The 25,112-nt window shown below is 37.2% G+C and overlaps 1 protein-coding gene across 1 annotated transcript in view; it reads right to left on the minus strand.

The window, feature by feature from the left end:
* The window catches only part of SLC26A7 (solute carrier family 26 member 7), a 73,628-nt gene extending 49,166 nt beyond the window's left edge, over window positions 1-24,462 (minus strand). Inside the window, exons 1-5 of the mRNA XM_037140386.2 lie at window positions 24,226-24,462; window positions 18,907-19,017; window positions 16,101-16,273; window positions 3,222-3,386; window positions 255-407 (exon numbers count right to left, since the gene is read on the minus strand). Of these exons, the coding sequence (XP_036996281.2) occupies window positions 255-407; window positions 3,222-3,386; window positions 16,101-16,273; window positions 18,907-19,017; window positions 24,226-24,418 (795 nt within the window). The 5' untranslated portion in view covers window positions 24,419-24,462. The remainder of the gene's footprint in view (window positions 1-254; window positions 408-3,221; window positions 3,387-16,100; window positions 16,274-18,906; window positions 19,018-24,225) is intronic.
* Between the last annotated feature and the right edge of the window lie 650 nt (window positions 24,463-25,112).

Consider the following 25,112-nt stretch of genomic DNA (forward strand, 5'->3'; position numbering starts at 1 on the left):
CTTAGGCCATAGGTTATTCTATATGTAAAAAAAATGACAGGAAATGCTTTATTATTTGGAAACATGTATCCTCAAATTATTGACTCGAAATTTTACCTGTTCTCACATTAATGCATAGCCATGCAAATTGGGCATGTATTAATGAAAGACGAGAGTAGCTGTGGGTGACTGTAGACAACACAATGAACCTCCACAGGTTACCCCAACAACTGGCAAACCTGGTAGAGCAGAATGCTAAATGTTGATCTACTTACCAAAACCAAATCGACAGGAAGAATAACTTTGATTTTCCTTTTAAACTGTTCATTCAACTCTTTGACCAGCACAAGCACCACAATGCTCAGCAAGGATAAGAGCAGTGCCTCCAGTCGAACAGACTGGATGTTTTCGAAGACGTATATGTATATCTACAACAAGAAGAAACAACACAAAGAAAATTGTGTCACCCGCAATATCACAACATCTGCCCCCAAATAAACTCAGTGAGGTTTTACTAAAGCATCTCAATGGCTGTAGAATGGAAAGGTGGAATACAGATGCATGGTCAGTGCAAAGCTCCAATTCATTTACTTGTACAAAATTGCATTGCCCTTGACGCTTCCATCAGACATAGTGCTCCATGGATCTGATTCAGATCTGATTCAGATCTGATTCAAGTTGATAGCAAAGACTGCTTGTGCTGGAATCAATGAATGAACATTTTGATTGGACAAACCTGCATTATTTTAAGAAAAATGAGTGTTCCAGCTGAGACAATTAGGAGCGGTGACTGGCTCATCGTGCAAGAGTCTCAAGTGTTCTTGACATTAATATATTTCCCAAGAAATTTATGTAACATATTATTTTTTCTCATCTGTCTGAGTAGTTTTCAAAAAAGTATTAACAGTTGTGAAAACTCAGAAGCAGGAAGCACAGAGAGTGAAACCCCAATGTATTAATTCACACTCCTGTAGGTTCTCTGACTGCAGGACCACAGCCTCTGTCTGGTCCTCTGTTCCATATCTCTGTGCTGAGCTCAGGTCTGCCGGTTCACATTCCACCTAAGTGGCCCAAGAGCAAGTGCGCACTTACTTGATCATCACCAGCTTCTGTGTCGAAACTCACTTTCCCAATGTGCCAGTGTAGCCTATGCATGATGCAAAATTATTTCTTAACCTAAGGGCCAGATCATCACAGTTCTTGACACTGAGATACCAGCTTTTATTTTGAAACCTCTCAAAGAACTAAAGCATCATTCCAACCTAATGGTACATGGCTCTGTGACATTGAAAAACAAGAGCTACTCTTTTTTATTTTCCATCAGCACAAAGCATAGCAACTTCCACCAGCTGAATAATATAAATTTAATGCCAGTCATCTAAAAATATTTCTAAACCTCATTCCATTTCAGAGTAAAAAATTGTAAAAGACACCCAAAAACCACACAGTATTTGATCTACGGGGCCAAATAAAGTAGCTTTCAATTTACCTCACAAGAAAACCAAAAATTTTAAAAATCCTACACAAAACACTTTATGGTAGCATTTTATGCAGCAGAAAAACAAACGGAAAGACTTTCAGATCCCATATTGGGCTACCCTGCTTCTTTTCACACAACTAGTGAAAGGAGAAATGGTTATTTGTGTGTGGTTATCATACATGTGAATATATGATATATTCAGATATATCATATATCTGCAGAGACCAGTTTGCAACCTGCTCATATTTTCTTACACAGCACATGCACAGGTGAGCATGCCTTACCAGCCAGAAGGTCAAGGCACAATGCAGTGCTGATTGGGTTCTGTTCTATAGGCCTGGCATCACCAAAAGTCTTACTCTGATCTGCTTTTGTTTGATCTAGACCTTGGAATTATGTAACTTCCTGGAAAAGTTTCAGTATTCTTGTTTTATTAGATAAGTATATCATTGTATTCCCATATATCAAGTTAGTATTCAATCATTGAAATAAAAAAATTAAAAATAGGAATGTTCTTATTATAAGGCATTAGTGTTATGTATATACATTGTATGTACTAATAAATGTACATGTATGCAATGTAGTATATAACATTACATTGTCTAAGATCAGAATATGTCACCCTTAAAATGTGCCTCTTTGACATAAAGGATTATTTTAAGATTATGATTGTGAAAAACAGCAGACAGTAAGTTTTGAAAACAGAGTATAAATTACCCTTTTTAAGGAATATTTAGATTTATTTAAAAAATCTCCATTTGTGGGGTGTCTCCCTCTCCATACCAGAAAGAATTGGGTGACTAAAAAATCACAAGACACTCTGATCGATAAGGAAGGCACCAACGTAAATCTGCTCAGCAGCCTTACCCTGATTCACTGTACTTTTCCTGGTCACCTTCTGGAAGCTCGCCCACCCCACATCCTTCTTCCTTTGCTTTAGGTGAAGACAGTATATAAGCCCAAGTTCTAGCCACCTCTACTGAGTTACTCATCCCTGAGTTTCTCTCATGTATATATCAGATATACATGTTAATACACTTATGTTTTCCTCCTGTTAATCTGTTTTCTGTTTGAGTGGCCATAGCTGAGAACCTAGAATAGTAAAAGGGAAAATATTTTTCCTCCTCTACAACATAGAATTAAATAATATGAACCTTGGTAGTCTGCAAATTTATTAACAAGACATTAATTTTTTATTTAAAGCTCCAATAGAATGACTTCCTGAAAAGTCATAGATTGTAGGCCAGCTCCTGCTAGACCAAGAACAATAGACTGTTATGAGCAGGATACGCAGAAGCTGGCCACCCGTGGCCCTGTCAGGTTCAAGAGGCTTTTACTAACTGACCCTCTGCCACTGGAGCTCCAGACACCAGTTTTGGCCAGGCTTGTGATTTGATCCATACCAGGGTTCACAGTAATGATGGAATGTGGTTGAGTGTATTGCTGTTAAACTTGGCCACGATCCCAGTAGGTGGCTTCCATTAGAAGCTGGCAACATATCTGACTCACAAAAAATTTTGCTATTTTTTTCTAATCTAGCTCCCGAACTATATCATATTCAACCATTTATTACAGAGGTATTTCCAAAATTAGTGAATAATAAATATTATTCACTAAACAGTTTACTACCCTAAATCACATTTAAAATATCCTTCAAGATTATACTGAAACCCAAGAAATAATTCAGTATTATAATTAAGCAAATTCAACTTTGTGAAATACACACCCAACATGGATGAACAGAGACATATGGAAAACTTACATAAAAGAATCCAAGTGGCCCAGATATATAGGGCATTTTCATCCCCAAGAAATACTTCACTTGGGACGTCACGACATGTGTGGCAGCCCCAGTTGTCATCGCGCTGATCACAGGCTCTGTAAGCAGGAAGGTAGCCCTGCCCAGTTGTACAACACACATGGCCACCTAAGAGGACGAAGAAAAATAATAGTTCCCCAGGTTGCTAGGCAGACTAATACCCAACACATTTTCCCTTCACACAGACATAAAGAACTAAGGTGAAATGGGTTTCTACAACTTTATATATTTAATATCTTGAGTTTTCTTGAGAACCTTATCAAGGTCCAAGACAGTAAATGTTATAAGGAACAATGAAAGTGTTTCAATTAAAGTTAACATGTTTTTTCCTGAATATTTACTTTTCTTTTTTTTCTGTTTTTTAAATCATACATGTTACCAAAAAATTCTGAAGTCGGTTAATATATGTGGCTCTATGAAGAAAAATCAAATTTGCATTATCATATCTGTAATTAAAAAAAACAGCATCATTATTGGTACTTTAGTATGGTTGCATCTGGAATGATAAGACCAAAGTAAAGAAAGAATTATTCTTAAATGAAATACCAGGAAGTTCCTTGGGAGCATGTGTTTTGGGTTATTACCACAGGTGATAGACACTACATGTATAAATTAATTACTTCAATCATTACAGTAAGTTGGAACCAAGGGCAGGGACTCATGCACAGGGTAAGGTAGGGCAGGAGGAGTGAGTTGAGACATGTTCCACAAAAACTATCCTTGAGGAACAGGTAGGGCTTGCCAGGATCCCCTATTCATATCAGTTGGGGCAGGAGGGATGGCTCTTTCTGCCTTCCTTGCCCTAGGATCCCATGTTTTGCCCCTTTCCCTCCAGCTGTCTGTCTCACCTGCTACGTTTTCATCAAACCAGAGTGTGAGAAGAGGAATTGCCTTCTCTTCTACCAGACGGGGCTGACTAGAGGTGCAACCTGGGGCTTGGTCTGGAACCCAGCACTGAGCCCCAAAGCCAGGGGAAGCCTGGGGAAGCCAGAACTGAGACCTCTTCAACAAGGTTCCTTTAAGATGCTCCACCTCCACTGTATCTCAGTCTCCGTGGGGGCAGTTGGCTCTAGAAGGAGAAAAGGTGGAGCACAATCCTTTGTCCTGAGAGCCTGAGGGACAGGTCCTCTGGTGACTCAGGTGTCTTTGTAATCCGGGGTTCTCCTGGGCCACTGTCTCAGTCCCACCCTCTGATGGACCTACTCCTAGAAGCCCCATTTCACTTTTGTTTTATCTACCTCTTCGTCAGACAACAGAAATAAATTAGGTGGTGGCGACTCCACTTGCTTGGGGGAGGGGAGTGGGGCGGGATTTCTTTTTCCAAAGGAAAAGAAAATACTACCTTAAAATACTTCCCAAACAATTTTTTTAAAAAGAAATTTAAAGAAGGATACATTTTCCAGTGACTACTATATTATTTTAATTCCCCAAACTTTTGTCCTTTTTCCCCCATAAATGAGTTTCATTCTTATTTTCTCTACTCATTTAAGGTAATGTGCTACTCTGAACAAACACAGATTTCATGGCCTTACCTGTCCCTGCCTCTCTACCCTATTCCTGCCCCTGGGTCCTACCTTTGCTTCTCACCTGTTACCACCCCCTACCCCAGCCAGGTGACTTTCATCCCCACCAAGAGCCAAGGCTTTGGGTGTGTTGGAGTATTTAAGTCTTGACTCACCATTTCTCCTGTGGGGGCTGAGGGGGCAACTTGTAACACTTCTGTACAAATTTTATGTAACCCACTGCGGTGGAAAAGTGTTCAAAATAAATTTCAGCAAACAATGAGTTAGCATCACAAATAAACATCTTCCACCACAGTTTGAATTCTCCCATCTCCAGCATCTTGACCCTGGTCCCAGAACTGGAATAAGCCAAAAGAGGCCCTCCCCCACGGAAGAGTGAATGGGTATGAAAGAGAAGCCTCTTACTTGGGACAGTGAGAAATATTCCACTATGTACATGAATCACAATGAGGGCGGAGGGGGAGGGGACACACATTTGTGACTGAGTGTGACCACTTTGAAAATTGCACTTTGCTGGAAACCTGCCAGCCATCATCACCAGTTTGGTGCATCCTTCCTCCCACTCTTTAATCTGGTCTTGCCTTTTGCCTGGGGGAGGTGGGGTGGCGGGCTCAGACGTCTGCAGTTTGCTCTTTTGCTGTATGAGCACTCCAGTGTGAGCCACAAAACACTCCATTCCACTGTTTCAATTTCAAAATAAAAGAAAACTTATATTGAAAAAAATCAAAAGGACAGGATTGACTACTTTATACCTAGTAGGCCTAAAACCTCAAAAACATGAAGGACAAAAAGCCATTTCTTGAGTTCCCCCAAGTTTTAAGAAATGGAAAAATATGGTTTTGCCTGGAGACTCTGTCAAGTAGCTCTAGGGGGCCAATATTAATAAGAAGATATTGGACTTATCTGTATATGGAGAAGAGCAAAAGACAAAGACAGGTTAAAGGGACATGTCTTAAGAAACCCAAGAATTAATGGAAAAATCATTTTCCTTAAATATTTCCTTGCTACTTCCAGCATCATATTTCATTGCAACACGGTTTCGTAACCAGGTGAAATCATCAACTCTGAGTAGCAGCTGCGTGTCGAGCCCCGCTAGGCACAAGATGACAGGAAGAATCTCTGCTCTCCTCTCTCACTATCGCCATGGCAATGATGAGCACTTCGAGGCAGAAAGAGAGCTTTGAGGAGATGGCCCCCTCTTTGACTGAATGCAACTGTGCAAACTCAGTTACAGAAGCTGCAAAAAACAAAGTTCACTGTTTTGGAATTAACAGTAAATTGCATCCCTGACTATCCACACTGGACATAGGACGTGTTAACACATCCTCTTGGTGTGTTATTTACCATTTTTAGGTCAGGCCTTAAAATTCTTGTTAGAAAATAAGACAAATCATTAAGGAAATCAGAGGAAAGAAGAGCAATGAGATCTCCTTCTGTCAAGAGGTCACACTGACGACAGTGAAAATACAGTGCTATCTGGTACCACAAAAGCCTAAATTGCAAAAATGTCATTTCTATCATATGCATCGTGCCTTGGCCAAAAGCAGTAATGCTCTGAACACATATCAAAATGCAGTTTTCTGGGTTCAAACCTAAAAACTTAAGTTCTGATCCTGGCTCCACTATGTCTTAGCCTCATGGCTATGGAAGATCTATCAAACTTTTTTGCTAACCCTCATAATCACTGGCATCATTATAGTGATGTCTGGGCTACTTTACAGAACTGCTGTAAGTTGAATGTGAAGTAACAAGTAACACATGAAAGAGTTTTGAAACCTGTATGTGATGCACTAGTAATATCATGAGGGGTCAGAAATAAAATATAAACAGTAAAATGACAACAAACTCAAAACTATCCACAAATGAACCTAAAAAAAGGAAAGAGAAAAAACAAAAACTAAGCAAACTACTAGAACAGGAACAGAATCAGAGAAATGGACATCATATGGAGGGTTTTCAGTGGGGAGGGAGAGGGGTGGAATAAGGGGAAAAGGTACAGGGAAGAAGCATAATTGGCAGGCATTAAATAGATGGGGGAGGCCAAAAGTGGTATGGGAAACAGAGAACTCAAATAACTTATATGTACAACCCATGGACATAAACTAAGGGGGTGGATGCTGGAGGATTGGGGGGTGCAGGGTGGAGGGAGAATACAGGGGGAGAAACTGGGAAAACTGTGATAGCATAATCAATAAAATATAATTAAAAAAGAAATATTTATACAGTAAGAAAAAATCACCACCATCTTTGAATGTGTAGAAAGGGTCATAGCACATTTTTCAACTCTGGAAAATTTGAAAGGATTTATTAGTGCAGAAAGAATTGTATTTGAATAGTTTGTGGTGTAACAACCTCCTTTTTATTCAATATATAGTGAAGAAAATAATATGAATTGCTGAAGTAGAAATCAAGTAATTTGTTCTATGAACATAGGAAGCCAAAGCAGCCACTTCTACTGCTAACATTTTTTTTCTGAAACCATGTTGTTTGTCAAAGTAGAAATTTCCTGAGGGACAAACCCAATCAATAAATGGTATAAGCACAGAAGAAAAACACTGTTCTTTCTGGCAACTCTGGATTTATAGTCTGGTTATATTCAGCCTAAAGACAAACTCACTTAAGAAAAACATCGAATGATTTTTCTCCTAAGCATGTCTCTGCTAGTAAATTTCTTCCAATTTAAGACATTAACTCTCACAGGCCATGAGGATTAAATCTGAACTTACTGGAGGAAGACAAACACCAGAGAGCTGGATTTTCATTTCAGCTAACTACAACATACAAACAATCCAAACGTTTGGAATTGTGAAACCTGTTTGCTTATATGGAATTTTATGCGCACATGGAATTTTGGAAAGTTTTATCTATACACTAAGAAGTTTTACCTTCACTTATCTTGAGAAGCAACCTTTGGGGAGTCCTTGTATTAGACCATCACCATTTGATCTTCTGTCCTTATTTGTTTCCCGAATTCCATCACTTACTTAGAGGGGCTAATGATCTGTCAGGTCTGAGAAACAAAGGTCTCCTAACCTAAAGTCAGTCACCAACCACTTCCAGCCAATCACTATCTTCCAGCAGCAGCTTCTTTTCCATTTCCACAACTGAAATGTTATGAAAGGAAGGATTCAGGAAAAGTACAGGACACCATAAGAATTCAAGCACTTCAGATGTTGAAAATACGGGTATCTACCTTACAACAGAAGACAGACAAGATAAAGTACCCTCCTTTAAAACTTATATAAGACTTAATTTTTTTTGTAATAGTCTACTTATACACATATTTTGTGCTTAAAAAAATCTTCCCAGCAAGGGAAACATCCCTGAAATGGAGAATTCTTAACTCTGAAAGGTCAAGACGCTTCCTGAGACCTCATTTCTGATACAAACTCTTGGGTTCATGAAGGATGATTGTGAACATGTGAGACTTAACAGAAGTGACATTTATCTCTTCTGGATGACAACACTCTCCATAACCCAAGATGATGCAGATACATTAAGAAAAAGAAATAGGAAGAGGAGGAGAAAAAGATGGGAAAGGAGGAGGAAAAGAAATGAAAGAACCCAAAGTTGTTTTATACCAGTAAAATATTACCAATTTTAAGGACTTTTTTAAGTGAATGACTTCATAGACAATCACATCAGTTCCTTTTACTAATAATATGGATGATAATAACGCTGCTCTGGCTAGCCAGCTTCCAAAATTTTCCCATGCAAGATCTTCCAGCTGTTTGCAGTAATGCTGATGTTCTGAGATAACACTAAAAACATGATGCACATTATCAAATTCATTAGCACACTATTTGGTAATGCTTCTGTAAATACCATGTGTTCTGTGTAAATTGAATATACCTCAGGTTTCAGTCCACTTTTTATAAGTGGGCTTCAAACAGTGAATAAAGGAAAGTGTGCATAGAAAACAACTCTACCTCCCAAGTGGTGGAATGCAGAATTCACTTCAAGTTTTATCAGTTTGTCTGCAATGTATTCATTTAATGAATTTTTAAAAATACAATACCTGTTAGGGGCTAAGTATAGCATCATTGAAGTATACAGAAATAAAGGTATAGTTTATGGTTTAAAAGGTTGTATAAAGACAGGTGAAATGATGATTCTGAGAAGTGGGTGTAATGTTTGGTTGAGGATTTTTACACGCATGGTCATCAGGGATATTGGCCTATAATCTTCTTTAATGTAATGTGTTTGCCTGATTTCACAATCAGGACAATAGTGGCATTGGAAAATGTATTGGAGCCTTCCCTCCTCTTGAATTTTTTTGAAATAGTTGGAAAAGAACAGTTTGTTCTTTTTGTATATATTATATTGTTTTATTTTTATTAATTTTTCTTTGAATGTTTGGTAAAATTCATCTGTGAAGCCATCCAATCTAGGACTTTTGTTTGCTGTGCGTTTTTTTTGTTACTGATCTGATTTTGTTGACAGTGATTGGTCTGCTCACATTACCAGTTTCTTCTTCATTCAGTCTTGGAAGATTGTGTGTTTCTAAGATTTTACTCATTTATTCCTGATTGTCCATTTTTACATAGTTGTTTATACTATTTTCTTATAACCATTTGCATTTCTGTGTTGTCAGTTGTCTCTTGTCTGCACTGAATTCTGATTTTGTTTATTTGGGCCTACTTCTGTTCTTGATGAATCTGGTTAATGGTTTGTCAATATTGTTTGTCTTTTCAGAGGACCAGCTCTTGGTTTCATTGATCTTTTGCATTGTTTTTTATACTATATTTCACTTATTTTCACTCTGATCTTTATTATTTCCTTTCTTCTACTCACTTTGTACTTTGTTGTACTTTTTAAGGTTCCATTAGGCGTGGGTTCGTGTTTTTGATATTTTTTCTTATTTTTTGAGGTAGCACTGTATTGCTGTGAATTCCCTTCTTAGGACTGCTTTCACTGTGTCCCATAAAGTTTGGGTTGCTATGTTTGCATTTCCATTTGCCTCAAGGTATCTTGTAATTTTTTCCTTGATCTCACTGTGAACACATTCACTGTTCTGTTACATGTTATTTAGACTCCATGTGTTTTTCCATTTTTCTTTTGATTTATAGTTTCATATTTTTGTGGTCAAAGAAGATGCTTGATATAATTTCAATCTTCCCAAATTTATGGGGACTTGTTTTGTTGCCTGACATGTGTGCACTTAAGAAGAATGTGTATTCTGTTGCTTTGGGGTGAAATGCTCTAAAAATATCAATTAAATCCATCTGATTTTAAGTGGCATTCACAGCTACTATTTCTTTGTTGACTGTATTACTGTTGAGCTCTCTCTTTCTGTCCATCAAGATTTGCTTTATATACAAAGCGCTCGTATGTTGTGTACCTCAGGCAGTCACCTGATTGGGGTAAGTTATATTAACCAAGTTAATACAGATTCAGATTTGGCACCAGTGCTGGGCTTGAAGATACTCAGCAGAAGTTTCAGTGGACACACAGACCAGCACTGCTGGCGTGGGGGTTGGGGAACTTTGTAGCAGTGCTGGGGTCTAAGGGACTTATCACGGTGGAGTGAGTGCAGTTCACCAAGCCAACACAGATTCAGATTTTGTGGTTTGTGGGGAGTGCTCAATCTAGGGACAATGGTGGCTGTCCCTCCAGCCCTCACCCTGAAGCCATACAACAGTTTCTCCTTGTATGTCTCTGGAAACCCCCAAGCTTCACCAGAATTCCTTGAGAGTCTTTTAATAAAGACCGAATGCAGGCTGAGGCTGGCTGACACTGAGAGAGCCTTGAGTCATGGACCAGTTAGGTAGGGAAGGGTCTCAGGGAGTCCTCAGGCTAGTGGAATTCACCAGGTTCATGAAGATTCAGATTTGGTGGTGAGGGGGATGGGCTCAACCCAGGAAAGAGCACCTATCACTGCCACATGCCTGGGGCCTGGGGACCCTTGTGGATGGCTCAACACAGGGACAATGGCAGCCATCTCTCCAGCCCTCTCCCCAAAGCCACATGGCTCAGTTGCTCCCTGTACATCTATGAAATTTTTGAGCTGCTGTCCCTCAGCTGAAGCCAAAGGTGAGGACCTGCAAGTGTGAGTTTGTGTACTGGCCCTCTTACAAGTATGCTTACATTTTCAGCAGCCTTCCATCTCACCCTGACTGATTGAATCCCCTCTGATTTTATCACCAGATGTTATGTGGGTTCTCTTTTCCACCCTGGTATTCCAAGGTAGGGAGCCTAGCATGGGGATGAGACCCTTTGCTCCTAAGGGGGGACCTCGTCAGTTGAGATATCCCTCCAGATTCTCAACCACCATACACAGGAGAAGGCCCAGCTTGTTTCACATTTCTGCTCCTGTTACCAGTCTTGATGTGGCTTTTTCTGTACAACCTTAGTTATAAAACTTCTGTTTAGCTGGACTTCAGATAGTTCTCCAGGTTCACTGTCCTATAATTTAGTTGTAATTTTGATATGGTCCTGTGAGGAGGGGCACTACGTAGCATCCTCCTGCTACTCTACCTTGACCGGCACCTACACACGTTATTAGTATCTCAGTGGAGACTCTAATGGCATTTTAGTTAGTTCAAGAAAAAGCAAGAATGCTCACTGTTTCCACCATGATTTAACATTACAATGGTGTTATGACATAATGTAACTGGATAAGAGAAATCATGAGTTACATCAATTTGTAAAGAAGTGAAAAATATCTCTAGAAAATACTAGTGATTCAATAAACCATAAAACCAAATAGTGAAGTCAATTAGGTATCAGGATGTATACTTAACATACAAAAAATCAATGTTTTTTGTAAATACAAACAGTAGACAGCTAGAAGACAAAATGGTCAAAAAACCCCTTTTATAATAGCAATAATGATGATTAAATACTTAGGAATAAATTTGACAAAAATGTGTAAAGCCTATAAGAGGAAACTCTCTTACAAGACATAAAATTAGATTTAAACAAAAGGAAAGGCATCCCTATTCCTGGATAGGACAACTCCACATTATAAAAATTTCAATTTAACACAACCACATTAAAAATATAAACAAGTTTTTTTAAATGAAGATAGACAAGTTGATGCTAAAATTCATAAGGAAAAAAAACAAACATGTAGAAATAATTGGGAACACACTAAGAACAAAAAAGTACAAAAAAGGACTAGTCTTACCAAATATTAAAGCACACTATAAGTCCCCATAATTAAAGCAGGGTACTACTGCCATAAGAATAAAATTATAGGCCAATAGAATAGAAAAGAAAGTCCTGAGATAGATGAAAATAGGTACAGAAATAATAAAGCTGGCATCTTAAATCATGGAAGCAAAGATAGGCTTTTTGATAAATGTTGCTGGCCCAACTGGGCAGTCATTTAGAAAAAAAATAAAACTAGATTCATATTTCACATCGTATATAAATATAAACTACACACTGATCTGAAAACTAAAGACAAATTATACAGATAATAATTCAGTAAATTTAACTAGATCAATATGATAAACTCCTCTGTAGATTCAGTGTAGGAAAACGTTTTATAATGCTGACTCAAAATCCAGGACAATAAAAGAAACAATTCTTAAATTTCACTTCCTAACTCTTTTAAATGCACTGTAAAATAAAACCAAAGAAAAACTGCCTAATTAGAAGAAAAGATCTGCAACATATATCACAGATAAAGAGCTAATATCCATAGCATATTAAGAACTCTTAAAATTCGAGGGAAAATCAGCCCTCAACCAACTGATAATAAATAGGAAAGATACATGAACAGTTCACCAAATTGATACAAAAGGGTCTTATATAAAAATATATTGATCCTCAGAATGATTTCCAGGATATATTGTTAAGTGAAGAAAGAAAGATACAAAAGAATACTATCTTTCATGTAAGAAAGAAAGCAAGTAAGAAAATATGCAGGCATCTTTTCATTTTGCAAAGTGAAGCACAAGAAGCATACACCAGAAATGAATCAGACGTTACCTCTAGGAGGTGAGTGAGAACAGAGTGGAGGTGGAAAGGGAGTAGACCTGGGGAGAAAAGGGTGGGAAGAGCAACTCTCCTCTGAGTGTACTTTTTAAATAGTTCCCTCCTGATATAGTAATAATTAAAATCAACAAAGGTTAGACTCACTTAATTTTTTTAAGTCACAAAATTATTAGTTGGCATGATGTCTGTCATTTCTTGGTTTTCAGGTTCCTGAATTGACATTTTATTTTTTAATTCAACAACTTTTCTGAGAATCTGTCATGTGCAGAATTCTATGCTAAGTTTAATAAAGACTTTAAAATGGATTAATATATTGTAATTAACCTGAAGAATCCTGTGCTCTAAACAACATCCTGTGTGAAAAAAAGACCAAAATATTTTGGATTTCCAGAAAGTTAGAAGAAATGCAAAAAATAAAAATAAAACCAAACTCCAATTCTCAAAGTAAAATCAGAAATTTTATGCTATGAAGATAATTTGCTGTAAGTATACTATTAATATAATTTTAATTTCTTTATTATTTTATGCCATATTTTCTTCTAAAAATAGCATAAGACAAGTTAAAATGAAAGAGATGGACTTTTCAGAATCATTAAAACTTTTAAGGAATATATGCCATGTAAAGAATTGGAGAGAGAAGTATGTGGGAAAAATAGTCAAATAAATGCTAAAATTTAGGTGGGGGAAGAAACCTTATTTGTGAACTACTAGAAAAAAAGGCAAAAAAAAAAAGCACCAGTAAGTCACAGGTGTCCATAAAGCAGATCATTTCATCAATCAAACGGGTGATCAGCCATCAAAGATCCTTCAGAATCTGTTTCTATGACCTTGTTACACAAGAAACAGTACAAGCCTCTGATGGTAGGATTCTTTGTTCCTTAACGGCCGAGAGCATTTCCAACGAATACACCATCTGTGAACCAGACCACATCTGATTGTTTCAAACACCTTGACAATATAACTGTATTAACCTAAATAATTCCATTAGTTAGACCTTCAAAGGAGGGAAAAATCAACCTGAAAATAATATACAAGCAAAACAAACCAAAAATAAATAAATAAAATGAGGTGAACAAACAAATGCCTTCCTGTGTTTGTGCAAACTGGATACCTTGGCACTGCCCTTTATTCGGTGGATTTCACAGCTGATCAGGAAAAGAAAAAGGAATTAAGCAGCTGAATCCAAAAGATCTGACTGGCTTCAGGGTTCTGACTGACTATGGAGAGGTGAGTTTAGAGGTCAAAGGAAGTCCAGCCACCTGTTTAAAAATCAGCTAAAATACAGGTCACACACCCAGTATCAGCACTAAAGACAAAGGAAAACAGACGTTTGAAGTTATAACTCTCTGAATCATATTTTACTTGTAACAAAAGGTATTTAAATCCAAATTATTTTTATTATCTTCAATAGTATCCCACTTTAGTCTGTGATTCTAGAGTTTCATTTTCTTTTTGCAAGGAAATGTTTATTGATATTTTTAAGAGAGGGAGGAAGGGAGAAAGGTGGAGGAGGGGAGGGAGGGAGAGAGAATCATCTGTGTGAGAGAGAAACATCGATTGGTTGCTACCACCCTACACACCCAACTGTGGATCAAACCTGCAACCTGGGCATGTGTCCAGACTGGGAATCAAACCTACAACCTTCTGGTGTATGGGGTGATTCTCCAAGCTATTGAGCCACCTGACCAGGGTGAGACATTTGTTTTTCTATGATGTTAAAATCCTGGCTCTTATTTTTTTATTTCATCATTTAAATTTTAATCCAAATATGGTAGATGATAACAAAATAGCCAGTGATTATTTTAAATTTATGGAAAATGGTAAAAATGAGCCTAAGCAAAAGGTTGATGGGTCTAATTGCTAATTATATATGCTCTCAGACTTTAAAATAGATCTTATAAGAGTAAGAGAAAGTTTAAATCTAACAAAAATAATAAATTTAACAAGCAATATGAATGAAAAATAATAGGACCAGAAGAAATAGCAATACTATCTTTGCTGTGTTGATAAAAAGATTTTTATTGTAAATGAACAGAAATTAGGAAAACCTACACCAAGTCTATGGCAACATGTCCATGTCCGAGTGACCAGTTCATGAGGCTGATTATTTCTGAGATGGATACAGATGACATGTCTATTAGAGGGCCTCACGCAGGGCAATCGAGGAGGAAAAGGCCACTATTTCTGCCTCTGCAAGTCTCAGAAAAGGCTGGCATCATCCACGTTTAAAAATATAGAGCAAAGGATATAGGGTACCTAGGCAACCAGTTTGTGTTTCATGAAAGCACAGACATCAGCCACAGAAAATGCATACTGGCCTTCTAGTCTAGTAATCTCCTAGGCAAAGCTGACACACAGATGGGCTGTTCTCTAAAGAACTGTGAAGACGGGAGTTCTTTCTCATTGCACATCAAGTTGTCTGTCCTGTCCACGTAGCTGGAAGGGGATGTGATTCTACTAAGTTTAAGTTCCTAACCTCTAGGTCACATTTTTTCTTCCTATCATTCAATCTTAGACAATCATCAACTATTTTTCTCTATTTTTGGTGTTTATATCATCTTTGACCTTGTAAATAATGTTATACTGTAAACTATAGTGTCCACCAACCCAGGACATTCATGTATACATAATTCAGTTTAAAATGAAAGAGTAAACCAAAATACCTCTGAAACAGGTAATCAATGGCTAATAGTCAGTACTTGTCGATATGTATTTTATATTCATTTCTGAGTTATCTAATTTTGACAACTGACTAGAAACAGCAAATATATGATCTGATGTTTTGAAAAATATACTAGAGATGATCTGGCAAAACACACACGCCTGATGCTGAAAGGGGCAAAGACTGGTCCAGACAGACTGATGCACCAACACTCACACCAGCAAGTCCATGGCACCAACTAAACACCGTTTACTATTGATATGGGCAGTATCATCATCAACTGTGAAAACAGGGAAGAATCATAGAAACAGCCATGTCTCCTTCCCATTATAAGAATTCTCCTATAACATCATTGCATGGTGATGACTGTATCACTGTGTGAACATGAGGCCTTCCTCATTGCCTCATAAGGAAGTCTGATCCATTGTGTGAGACACTTTTGAGAAAGCTTGTTCTTAAAAAGTCAAAAACTACTTCTCTGTAACTTCCATTTACTAATTCTAACTCATTTACTCAACCAGCACTTATAGATGAACTATTTTATGTAGCAGACCGTATTTTCATAAAGACAACACATATCCCCTAATCCATCTAGACAGACACACCCATGAACATGAATAAAAATAAAACGCCAATTGCCTTTCCCTTGCTACCATCTCAATTTCCTCCCCCCAACATCTCAGTACTGCTTACCTGAATCACACCGCCCAGGAAGGAAACAGCTGCAGCAATACCGATCCTTTGCATCTCAAAGTCAGACAAGCCCAGCATGCTTGTGTTACTCTGTGCAGTTAGGTTCTGGCTACTCAGAGGGACAAGACGTTCCACTGCATTGGCTGATATTAAGGATGTCAGGGCAAAAGTGCCTAAAAGGGGGAATGGGGTGGAGAATGTCCTATTAGTAACAGACTCAGTGAAAATTGTTGAAATCCACCATTAAAGTTGAACCTATATTGTAGACCCGAGCAGATCTATTAGAAACACTCTCCTCTGCAACCCCCACTCCTCTACTCTTTGTTCCACTCCATGGAAGAAGCAGAAAATTACCTACATATACACATTCCTTCAACTTCTAGCCACATCCACCTATTCGCTATTCCCTCCCAGGCCATACATGTGCCCACCTCTCTACAGACCTGCATAGAGAATGTCCTCAGGGCAGGGATTAAAATCATGGACTCGGTGAAAATCCAGTATATCACCCTGAGTCAAAATTGCCTCATTTATAAAATGAGAGTCACATATCTACATTTCAGAGTTTGGGGAAATATGAGATTATAAATATAAAAATCTCAGTAGGCTCAGTAGTGAAATATGAGTTCTCTGCATGAATCTGAAGCTCTTTGCCTGATGTGCTTGCTCTTCCATCTCTGTGCACACACTCTGGTCTTTCAAGGTCTAGCTTTAATCCCATATTTATAAGGATTCATCCCGGATTCTGCAAGCCAAGTTTAATCTTTCTACTCCCTGTACTTTCATAGCAGATTAGACCTTTATTAGAGTGGACCTTTATTATAGTGTAACAACATATTGTAGCCCATAAAACAATTACCATATTTTGCCATGAATAAGTCGCAGTTTTGCCCAAATTTTTGAGGGAAAAATAAACATGTGCATTATACATGGTTAGTACTAATTCGGTACCTATATAAATGTTTTTAGTTCTTTTATTTATGCTTATGTGTTAAAAGCATAACTCTAGAAAGCAATAACAATATCTGTATGCAAAATAATACCCTGGAATACAATATTCATTTTTGTTTTTAAATATAAAAAATGAATAATTGAATTAAGAAATTAAATTAAAATAAAAGATATTTTCCTGAAAGTTTGGTGCAAATTATACATGGGAGCACATTATACATAGCAAAATATGGTATACCATATCTGTCTACTGTAATTAGATAAAGTTCAAGGGTATTTCCTAAGAACTGTCCTGGCTTCGCACAAATGTGGGACCATTTCCAGTGTGTTCTGTCAAGAGTTCTGATGCCTCTCTCAACAACAAAATGGAAAAAGGAATTTCTACCCACATACATACACCACTATAAAATATAATAAATTGATTTAAAAAGAGAAATACATTATCTGTATTAAATATCTAAAGAAAAATTTTAGTAAGATTCACTTGGTCCCTATGTTTAATATTATAAAAAAGTCAAAATAATGATATTATTAAATTAATATTTGTTAAATATGGTCATATAAATGGGTGAATATAATACCAAAAGGCAAGAGAATAATTATTTCTTTACCGATGCCTTAGAAATTATATGTATTTTGAAATTTATATGATTTACAGTTAGTAATATTTATTAAAGAGTCTTATAAAAATGGCCATTTCAAAACCATGCCACCAGTAAAATGTCTATAACAACTGCTTAAGAAATAAAGTGGTTTGTGAACTGTACATTTACATGTATATCAAGTTATGTGTTTATGATATCATGAAAAATTTTTTGCCTTTTCTTTTTTCTTGTTTTTAACAGAGAAAATGCTTTGGAGTCAGCTCTAAAACAATCTGTTTTTTCTTGCTAATGACATATTTAAAATATTTCGAAAAATAAAATTTTTTTAGGAAATTAGAGAGCACAATAATTTAGAAATAATAGGCCTCAAAATATTCTAATTCATTATTGTGCTTTTCTACTTTTGCATCAACACAAAGGACAGTCCCTTCCTGAGCAACTGGCTGTTAACAAGAACAGTTTGGGCTTTCGATTTGGCCACAACTGGGCTCTAATCCACGCACCTGTGAGTTTAGTCTGTGTTCTCACAGAAATCTTTCTGAAATCCAGGGTTTTTCTTTTTAACCTAAATATGCAGAAAATGTCTATTTTAAAATGTTGAGGTTCAGGTCAAGATGGCAGAGTTGCTAAACTTGGTACTTGAATCCTCCCACAACCACATCAAAATTACAACTAAACTACAAAAAAAACCCCATCATTCAGAACTGCCTGAAATCTAGCTGAAAAGAAGCCTGACAACTCCAAAACCCACGTTTTTAACCATCCCCTTCTATTATCAGACAACTGTACTTGTGATGCTTCAAACCAAATTATATTAGACAATGCAGAGCCAAACAAGGTAGAAGACATATTAAATAAAGAACATTGTAGATTATAGCTTAGAATAAATCTAAGATCAATTATGTGGAAAATATTTTTCAATATTTAAATCACTAAATTTTATATATTCTTTTCTTTACCCCTCAAAGTGCTTATTTTTCTCCATTTCATTGTAAATTCAGAACATTGTCCTCCTTTTATGGCTTTTTACAACTAAAAAATTCAGAGTCTTTAACAGTAACCTGGTTATATAGTAATATAGCAATAAATCATAATATGTATGGAATAGCTGAAACACAGAAAGTTAAATGTCTTGGCCCTAATATTTGCTGAGTTTTTAGTAGCAAAGTTAGAAATGTAACCAATAACTAAGGATCACTTCTGAGGTCCCTTTCATTAGTAAGATAAGAAGCAGAAAAAGGAATTATTACCCGTGGCAACATGACGTCCCATTCCAAATATGGCGTAAATGATGGCAGGAAACAAAGACCCATATAAACCAAACACGGGGTGCACAGATGAGAGAACAGCAAAGGCCAACCCTGTGACGAAGACCAGCATAATTAAGACCTACTTATAACCTCCAAATACAGTCCATTACAGAGTAGAATTAATCTAGGTTTATTTCATGATGAAATAAACCATAATTTAATTATTCCATTTGCTCCATGAGAGATAGCATCATGGTCCTAAATAACAGATAATTCACTCATTCGTTTATATTTCAATGATAAAAATCATTATTTTTGGAATACTGTGTTTTTCCTTGATTACAGAGGCAAGGTTACTAAAACAAAACAAAGCAAAGCAACAACAACAAAAAAACAGGGATGGACCCTAGTTGCTAGAAACAGATGCATGGTACTACATAAGCCACACACTTTATCTTCACACTCACTGCCTATCTATTTTGTTGCAAATCTTAATATATTATATAAATGGCCATTTAATGTTCAAATCACCAAAGAAAATCAGAAGTGTTGAATGAAGCCTGGAACTATAGTGAAGAACGAATGATGGGTCATGGGGTGAGGGATATGGAGAAGAAGGGAAAAGCCAGCAGAGTGTTACTAGCTCCTTGTTATATTTTTATGGGGGCCAGGCAAGAATACTTCAGACTTATTTAGAAATATTAGGTCACTATTGTTCCTGGAGAAAAGTACTAGCAGGAAGACAGTGATTCAGGGAGTCAAGTTAGAACTAGGTAGCTAATGCTAAGGTTTCACATCCTCAAGCCTGAGACCATGCAGGAGAATATTCCGAGACAAGCTTTAATTTTTACAAAGCAGTACGCTTTGGGAGTTTCCACTTACTGTTCCACATGTCACTAAGCTGCACTCAAGGGTGCAATGACGCCGAGCTTCCACACATGCGTTTTTGTGCCATTAATGTCACACATTCTGCATAATTATAAGGAACATTCATCTTTTCTGTGCAGCCCACAATGCTCTGGCAGCATAGAATTTTCATGGCTTAGGGACAAAATTCTAGGCGCTCCTGGGCATTATAAGATCAAACATTCTCATATTGCTTCTGAGCGGATTGAGTTCTTACATGACAAGTCATGCATTGTAAGTCTCTGCCCTGTTGTAGTATTTGGGTTTTCAAGTTGGAAACAAAAGAGCTATTTCTCCCAAAGTCGTCACCCAGGCTAGAATGCAAAATAAATACTCTACAAATCAGAGTCCTATACTACTTAGCTTGCCAACCACATCGGTGACACGTTGTAAGGCAACAGCATTCTCTAGAGTATTTGCTCATCTTTAAAACACATTCTGTAGTGAGATCTTACAAGATGTCAGTTAAAAAGCATTGTGGTAGATGCTGACTATAATGGTCATTGTCTAATATTAGAAATGAGAGAGCCCTCATGTTTTCGGTATTTAAAAAACACAAATGTTTTCTAAAAACTATAATAACATGGTTAAGAAATAATCTAAATTGTTTTTTTTCTTTCAAATAAGCATACCTACATTTATATTTACTTACTTTGGGGAAGGGCAATCACCCCTTTATCAGTCTGACACAGTCTATGAGCTCCTTCCCAGGAGAAAGGGAACCCTAGTGCGCTGTTGGTGGAAATGGAGACTGGTGCAGCCACTGTGGAAAACAGTATGGAATTTCCTAAAAAAAGGGAACTGCCTTTTGACACAGCAATTCCACTGCTGGGATTATACCCTAAGAATCCTGAAACACCAATCCAAAAGAACCTATGTACCCCAATGTTCATAGCAGCACAATTTACAATAGCCAAGTGCTAGAAGCAACCTAAGTGCCCATCAGTAAATGAATGAATCAAAAAACTATGGTACATTTACACAATGGAATTCTACACAGCAGAAATAAAGAGGGAGCTCCTGCCCTTTGTGACAGCATGGACAGAACTAGAGAGCATAATGCTGAGTCAAATAAGCCAGGCGGTGAAAGACAAATACCATATGATCTCACCTATAAGTGGAACCTAATCAACAAAACAAACAAGCAAGCAAATAGAACCAAAGACATTGAAACTAAGAACAAACTGACAGTAACCACAAGGGAGAGGGGAGGGGATAATGGGGGGGAAGGGTGAAGAGTTTACAGGAACTATTATAAAGGACACATGGACAAAAACAAGGGGGGCTGGGAACAGGGGAGGGATGCAGGAGACCGGTTTGTCTTGGCCTGGCAAATGTGACTCAGCTCTGTATGGAAAACCTACAGATGCGAAGTGGTGGGCAGGAGCCAGATCTTCAAACTGAGTTTTCCCATGGGAATCAGGCCTAGAAAATGCATATAGATTGTTATGTCTTGCTCTTGCTAAAACTCCATCACCCTGGTCTAAAACAACAAATGTGTATTGTCTATCTTCAAGGTAATTTCCAAAGCCTGTATAAGTTCTCCCAAGAACAGAGCTAATGAGCTCATTATCATTCCCCTTTGCATGTTATTTTTATTTCCTTGATTGTACCTAGAATGTAGACAATAATATTCTATGTGATAGATAATAAATCTTTCTATGATGTAAGACCCCAGGAAAACAATAAAAGCCTGTCTTGGCAAGGGTCAGGGTGCTCCCCTCTTGAGGGAGTGGCTGAGGCACCATAGGCACTCTCCCCTTGAGAGAGTAGTCGTGCCTGTTCCCTTTCTCCACACAGGGTTGTTGTCACCTATGCATTGATTCTGGTCATAAACCACAACAGGCAGACTCTGCTGGACAGGGTCTGCAACATCTGGCGTCCGAACAGGGATGCAACAGAGGGAGGTTGGGAGGGATGGGGGAAAGGCAGAAAACTGTACTTGAACAACAATACAATTCAAAAGTATTTAATAATAAAAAAACAACAAATAGCCCTGACTGGTGTAGCTCAGTGAATTGAGCACGGGCCTGCGAACCAGAGTATCGAGGTTTGATTCCCAGTCAGGGCACATGCCTGGGTTGCAGGCCAGTTCCCAGCAGGGGACGCATGAGAGGCAACCATACATTGATGTTTCTCTCCCACTCTTTCTCCTTCCCTTCCCCCTCTTGAAAAATAAATAAATAAAATATTAAAAAGAAACAAATATCAATAGAGTAAAAACAGGTATTTGCTTCTAGTTTTGTGCTATGATGCAAAAGCAAAAACTATCCCTTCTTTTTTCTGACTTTTGTAAAGAAATGGAGCCTGTAACATCTGCCAGGATTGTATTCACACAAACATAAGGCCGTGATATCTAAATGCCTTCCTTATTTTCCCTTGTACTGTAGTTATTCTCCCTGTAACTTCACTTTTGAGACTGAAACCCGCACTGGTGAAAGCTAAATGCAAAAGTAATTTGAAGAGAGGATATTTGATCCTTTCTAAAGAAATGTCTCCAATTATTAATAATATTGGTATTATGAATATGTCCAGTTATTTTGGCAGTACAGATTGTAAAGCATAAAATATTAAGAGTGTTGACTTTGGAATCAAGTCCTGACTCTATCACTTATTAGGTATGAGGTCCAAGAAAAATTACTTACTTTTTGAAGCCTACATTTTCTTATGGAGAAGAAACTGCTATCTTAGGATTTTGTTGGGATGGGGGAATATAACGTATATATGGAGTTTAGCACAGTGCTCCTTACAATGTTGTGACATTTTGCTTTTAAAAAAATATTTTATTTATTTATTTTTAGAGAGAGGGGAAGGGAAGGAGAAAGAGAGGGAGAAAAACATCAATGTGGGGTTGCCTCTCATGTGCCCTCACCAGGGACCTGGCCCACAACCCAGGCAAGTGCCCTGACTGGGAATTAAACCAGCGACCCTTTGGTTCACAGGCCAATACTCAATCCACTGAGCCACACCAGCCAGGGCATATTTCACTTTTTATATCTCCACAGTAGGTAAGCATGAGAAAGTTTGAGAACATTGTTTTTAAGAGGATAGGTACTTTTAGAAGAATGAGTCTTTTCATACACCAACACAAAATTTTAAGGTCTTTCTCTCGTGATGTAGCCTTGTCCAGTCATGGGCAGACTTACTTCCAAAAGGAACAATAGCAAGATCTATACTTTTATAAGACACATTGGGTGATCTTTGTGCTTCTCATCAGTTGAGATCTGCCCAGTTTTTCTTCATAATTGATGTAATGCATAAATTATAAAACAAAATCCCTCAAAATCTATACACAGATAGAAGCCATACAATTAACTAATGACTTACATATAAATGATATCACTAATGACATATTACCGGTAATTTTATTATATTACCACACTTCTTCATTAACCTGGTATTTTACAAAGGTGAAAAAATTGTTTTTAAATATATATTAGCCTTTCGCTTCACATTAAGTTAAAACAAAATAAGTTTAAAAAATATACTCAGACTACCTGGTGACAAAGCCCCACTAAAACTCATCCCCTAAGTTTCAACGTAGCAGTGTCTCATTTGAATAAAATTAAATAAAAAACAAGGCTGCAAAAGCCCTAACCTGTTATTTATTCTGCTTTTTAATGAAAGATCACTGTGTTTTGCTGTTAACAAACAGTCATTAAAAAGTAATACAAGACTATTTAGAAAAATTTAACACCACAAAATGATAGTATTATGGATCTTAAAGTAAAGCCCTAGTGCAGGTGTTTGTAGTCACATTAAAAGCACAAATAAACAAGTTTGTTGCAGCTACAGAATAATTCAGTTCAAAGAGTGCATATAGTTTAATGGTATGAGTAATAGTTCAAGACAGGGAGGTAGGGGAACTGCAAGAAAATATAAATCTACAAAGTCTGTGCTAAGGAAAGTGTTCTAACTTCTCAAGCCTGAGAAGTCAGTTCCTTTCTTTGCTACAGTTAGTAAATAATTAACTGAATCAGTTAAAAAATAAAATGAGTATACTTTTAAGGAAAACACATACACACACTCACACATGTGTCCACTAGTTAACTAAAAGTTTTCACCAAGAGAAACATCTATCTAAACCCAGCATATCACTTAGAATCTGCCTTAGGCAAATTAAAATGAGACTTCTCACCAGTTTAAATTTCTTATTGAGAAATAAATACAGTGTACAATGTGATCCAAAATTAAATCAGCATGCACAATAAACATAAGCTCTAAGGACATACAGAATTCTCTATATATTTATACATTTTTCAGTATTAAATGTTCAATGTGTTTATTTCCCCCAAATTAACTCAATATTCATTTCATTAGCTAAATTGTAGATCTGAGGTCACAATACTCTCCCACAAAAGCAAAGTGACATTTGTTCTGTGTAAGACAGGAAAAATGAGGACGGTACATTACCTTGTGTCACCTGTTGAACTGCCAACATTATCCCAGACACGGTGTCTGGGGGCAAGTTTTCTTTTAGGTTGTAATGTAGTGCCCATTCCAAAATAGGTAGCCTCCTTCTGCCCCACTGTTTAAAGTCTTCACAATGGGGGGTCTTTGTCCTGCTCCAGAGCACACTCTTCTTTTTCCTCTTCGTCCCTATCATTTTTCAGATCCCTTCTTGTAAAAAAAAAATGTTGCAGAACGCGTCCTTCCAATGTGAAGCTCCAATTCGTCTGTGGTTTATAACGTCAACGCTATGCAAAAAATAAATCAATAAAAAAAGAGAGATAAAGATTAACAGACAAACTTAAATATATGCAGCGGAGCTGAATGTATTACTGTGGTGCAGCTAATCATTCCAGATATTTTTAATCTATAAAAATATAGATTAAAACCTTGAATTCTTATCTGAACGATATGGGGAAATGGCTCTTGTTACCATTTTTCCGATCTTAGAAAAGGAATGGGTTCAATGTGAAGTTGGTCTAGAGCTCTCTCACCAGTAAATCCCCTTATGTTCACTGTAGTTTCAAATTTTGGCTCCAATCCCAAAGGCTAATGTAGCTCTGGCTGTGGGTTGGAAGTGGGCTGGGTTATGCTAATGAAAACAGGAAGCATTCAGCTAGTTAAGACTCTTCCTATAAACTATGCAAAAACATAAAACTGCCAGAGTTGTCTGCCCTGAAAAAAAATTCAGAGAATCTGTATTATTTAGGAAATATACACTTCCAGTTCTACAAAATTCAGCAACATAAGAGGGCATTGCTAAATGCACTATCTTTTTTAGTCCCTGGTAGGTGAGATTTTTCATTCACAAAAACAATATTTATTTGTATTATATACTTCCTTTCAAAAGT

This window comes from Artibeus jamaicensis, unplaced genomic scaffold (genome assembly GCF_021234435.1).
Source record: "Artibeus jamaicensis isolate MK-2021 breed Jamaican fruit bat unplaced genomic scaffold, CSHL_Jam_final scaffold_916, whole genome shotgun sequence".
Taxonomy (NCBI): Eukaryota; Metazoa; Chordata; class Mammalia; order Chiroptera; family Phyllostomidae; genus Artibeus; species Artibeus jamaicensis.